Source organism: Pterocles gutturalis, unplaced genomic scaffold, assembly GCF_000699245.1.
Source record: "Pterocles gutturalis isolate BGI_N339 unplaced genomic scaffold, ASM69924v1 scaffold11953, whole genome shotgun sequence".
NCBI classification, from domain to species: Eukaryota; Metazoa; Chordata; class Aves; order Pterocliformes; family Pteroclidae; genus Pterocles; species Pterocles gutturalis.
In genome coordinates, this window is record NW_010120577.1 from 10,795 (window position 1) to 14,443 (window position 3,649).

General features: G+C 53.4%; 1 protein-coding gene across 1 annotated transcript in view; it reads left to right on the top strand.

The window, feature by feature from the left end:
• CHST1 (carbohydrate (keratan sulfate Gal-6) sulfotransferase 1) overlaps positions 1–2,072 on the top strand; it is a 7,044-nt gene extending 4,972 nt beyond the window's left edge. The window contains exon 3 of the mRNA XM_010076963.1: positions 1,971–2,072. Coding sequence (XP_010075265.1) covers positions 1,971–2,072 — 102 coding nt within the window. The remainder of the gene's footprint in view (positions 1–1,970) is intronic.
• Positions 2,073–3,649: the final 1,577 nt, after the last annotated feature.

The following is a 3,649-nucleotide window of genomic DNA, read 5'->3' on the forward strand; positions in this document are numbered from 1 at the left end:
CCCCGACTCTTACTCTCCCCAGCCTCCTCCAGTCACCAGTCCCTCCTCATCTTCTTACTGTCACCCCAAAACTCGTGATCTTCTGTGTACTAGCTCCCTTCATCCTTCCCTCAGTGGTGCCCCTGCTTTTGTACCAAACCCCCCACCCAATATCAATGGGGTTTATGCACAATGTAGTTTTTGCCCCTCTTACAACAAAGGGACGGTAGATTTAATCTTCTACCCGTACCTGCTAGTTTGCCCCCTCTTGCTATTTATAGACCGCAAGTTCTCTGCTATCTGGGCTCTAAGAACAGCGATTTAGGCTGTGAGTTCCCCTCACACCTCTTCTCCCCTTCTCCAGGCCACTCTGCAAAGAAATGGCAGTTACAGACAAACGAAGAGCTTTACTCCATTTACTGCAAGACGCACAGAAGAGCAGAAACAAAAAGATGGGAAACCCTCGGGACCCCTATGGCCTTCCTTAACACACCTTCATCCCATCTTCCGTGCCTGCTCTGCACACATGGTGCCTGCAGACAACGGCTTAGGAAGGATGTGCTGCCTCCTCCAGCAAGACCCTGTGTGGGATACTGGTTAGCCAAAAGCATGATGAGCTTCCCATCACCTGCCCAGGGGTGGCTGGGGAAGTAAAGCCTCTTAGATACGATCTTCTCCTGTCCAAGGGCTGGGAGAAGCAGTTCGGAAGAAGACTGTCTTCTGGCCTGATTGGTAAGAAACGATCTTTCTAAGAGGGTGGGTGACAGCACAGTGAGTTACGCACAAGCAGCTTTTAGCTTTGGGGTTAGAGCTGGGTTCAGGAGCAGCCTGTGATCTGGAATAAGAAATGAGATGTGCTCAGGGAGAGCGGTGAGCAGAGATCCAGGCAGTGCAAACTGCCCTCTTGCTTTGCAGGGCGTTTGAGACAAAGGAAGAACAGACAAGACTTCTTCTGGCCTTGCCAGCTGCCAGGAGCATCCCAGCAAAGCTCAGGCACACATCAAGGCCTGATCTTTCTGTGAAGCTGCTGCCTTCAGAGACAAAACCAACACAGCTGGGTCAGCTTGGCCTTCATGAGAACAAAAGAGACAGAGAGGGAACGCACTCACATCCCAAATGCTGTTTCCTCTGCAAGAAACAAAAGATGTAGGTTAAACCACTCTCATGCTATCAAGAGTAACATACTGTGGAGATCAATGGCTTCTTGCCACTGCAACCAGCAAGGACTACCCAGCGAGGGGTATGGAGAGAGACTACCACCAGCAGGACTAGCACAGGGACACAGAGACTTAACTCAGGCCCAAAAGGTGGACTTCACAAAGGTCAGAATCAAAACTGCTTCACAAGCCCAAGAACGTTTGACAAAAATGGTGGTGGGGGGGTTGTACATAAATATTCCCTGATGTCTGTGTCAGAAGCACAAGAGAGCAGCCAGGAAGCACAACGACCTCCAACGGGAAATGAAGATCAAGGAAGCTGGCTTCAATGGCCAAAAGATAGGGCAGAAAGTAAACAAACCGCACAGATGGGAGAAAGGGGATTTTTCACATTCCTTTGGTTTCAATAAACTATGCTCTTGGGCAACAGAGGGGAAAACATCCTCTAAAACATGATTTTTATTTTGACCAGGACCCTATATAAAAACTATACACTGGAAGTGCCAAAGGTGACTATGTGAACTCCTCTGCGGCAGTGGCACGGTTTTGCTTGCCTGGCTGAAAACATGCCTGTGGACTGATACACACACGCTAACACAGATGCATATTTATAACATACAGCACAAGCACTGCTTCACTTGCCTACGCATCCAACACCTAACGACCTAGGCTAATCACCTGCCAAAGCCAGAAGTGGCAGAGTTAATGGTGGAGCCTGTGGCTTTCCTCATCCCAAGAATTACAGGGGACCTTGGAGTGAGTGAGTGTGTGTGCACGTGTGTGTGCTTGTGGTGTGTGTGTGCACTATGCCACATGTCCCCTTGCCCATCACAGGCCAGGCTGAGGATGGCTGCGACTCCCAGAAGGATGCAGGTGTCTGGGTTTCTGCGGCACTACGAGTGTGGGTGGGCTATTGAGTGCAATGTGGTCATTTAGAGGAGCCAGGCTGGAGCTCCAGGAGCAGTGTGCGGAGGAGGAGCTGCTGGTGGAGCCACCGGAGCTTGCTCAGCCCCTTGGGGAAGCATTCTCCAACACAGCACAGCCAGGCTGTGGCTCCTGGGGCGGCAGGGAGAGCCTCCCCTCCCACCCTGCAGGAGAACTTGGGTGGCATTCGGGAACACGCTTGCTCATGGTTACTAGTGACATCTGTGGAGAAGTGAGTGTGGCCTAGAGTCAAAATGTCCCTGTTGCAGATGGGGATGCTGCCAGGACTTCAAGGGTCAAACCCAAGGGCTTGGTTTGTCTCTGTGTGGAGTGTCACCACCTGCGCTGCAATATCACTGCAGATGCCACTGTCAGCTGGGAACTGGCACATACAGCAGCTTTCATCCTCCTGCCTGTCACCAAGAAAATCTGTGCAGAAGTTGATGACCCGGGATGTATGATACTCTTGTGTGGCATCATCCCTGGAGCTGCTCTGCTGAGCTTGAGAGTTCCTTCTCTGAAGGACGCAATTCAGCCAGGGAGTAAGTGATTTGGAGCAGCTCGTGAGACGGGCCCTGCAAAGAAAAGGCCTGAGGTGCAGGGCAGGAGGAAGGCTTCCCCCTCTTCACAGTATCTCTCCTTTGTGTCAGTGGGACTTTCTTCTACAGTTCTCCCCCAGGCAGACCCCCCAAACACACCTCCCAGAGCCACGGGAAGGGGTGTTTCAGAGGCTGTCTTCCCAGCTGAAGCTGAATTCAACTACACAACTCACACTTCAAGCCAGGCATAATTCCCCCCCTCCCCTGTTACTCCCCCCACCTCCAGGCAGACAGAGCCTGACACCTTCTCCCACCCCTCAGTGCTTACAAGAGCAAGAAGGGAGGAAGGAAACTGCAAGACAGACACAGCGGTGCCTTTGAAGCCCTGGGAGTAGAGATGGTTCCTAGGAGGTGATGGGGGTGAAAGGCATTGACAGCAGCTCTGTGAGCTGTGAGCCAGGCAGGCGGTGCTGAGCAGGCTGCAGCCAGAGTCTGCTCGGGTGCTTGACCCTCCCTGAAGCGGCTGGTTCCAACTCAAAGAGGTGCTGTGTAGGGGGAGAGTATGGGCAGGTTGATCTCTTGGAAGGGAGCTGCAACGGGGATTAGTCAGCCTTGTCCTTCTTCTTTGCAGTGAAAGGGACTTTGCTGGCGACCGCGCTGCCCACAGCTCCAACACCGCCAGTGACTGCTGAGACGCTGCCCTTCACCAGTCCAACGCCAGCAGCGGGGACGCTGGTCACAGCTGTTTTGGTGAGCTCCAGGCTTTTGCTGCCCACCCAGGCGACTCCTCCCAACGTGGCTCCCACGGCTCCCCGGGTGATGCTGAACAGGCCGCCCGTCACTCTCCAGATCACCCCTGCCTGCTGCTGCGGATGGTCCTTGCTGGCATCTGTGGGGAGAGAGAGACAGGGGAAGTCAGAAGTGTCCATGCCAAAGGGCCTGAACCCTCTTCCTCCAGCCCAGGAGGGTTTTTCACCATTTCACATGCTCCTGTTTGCACAGTGCCTTGCAGCCCCACATTTCCTGGTGCCCAAAGGAGGAACCAGGGCG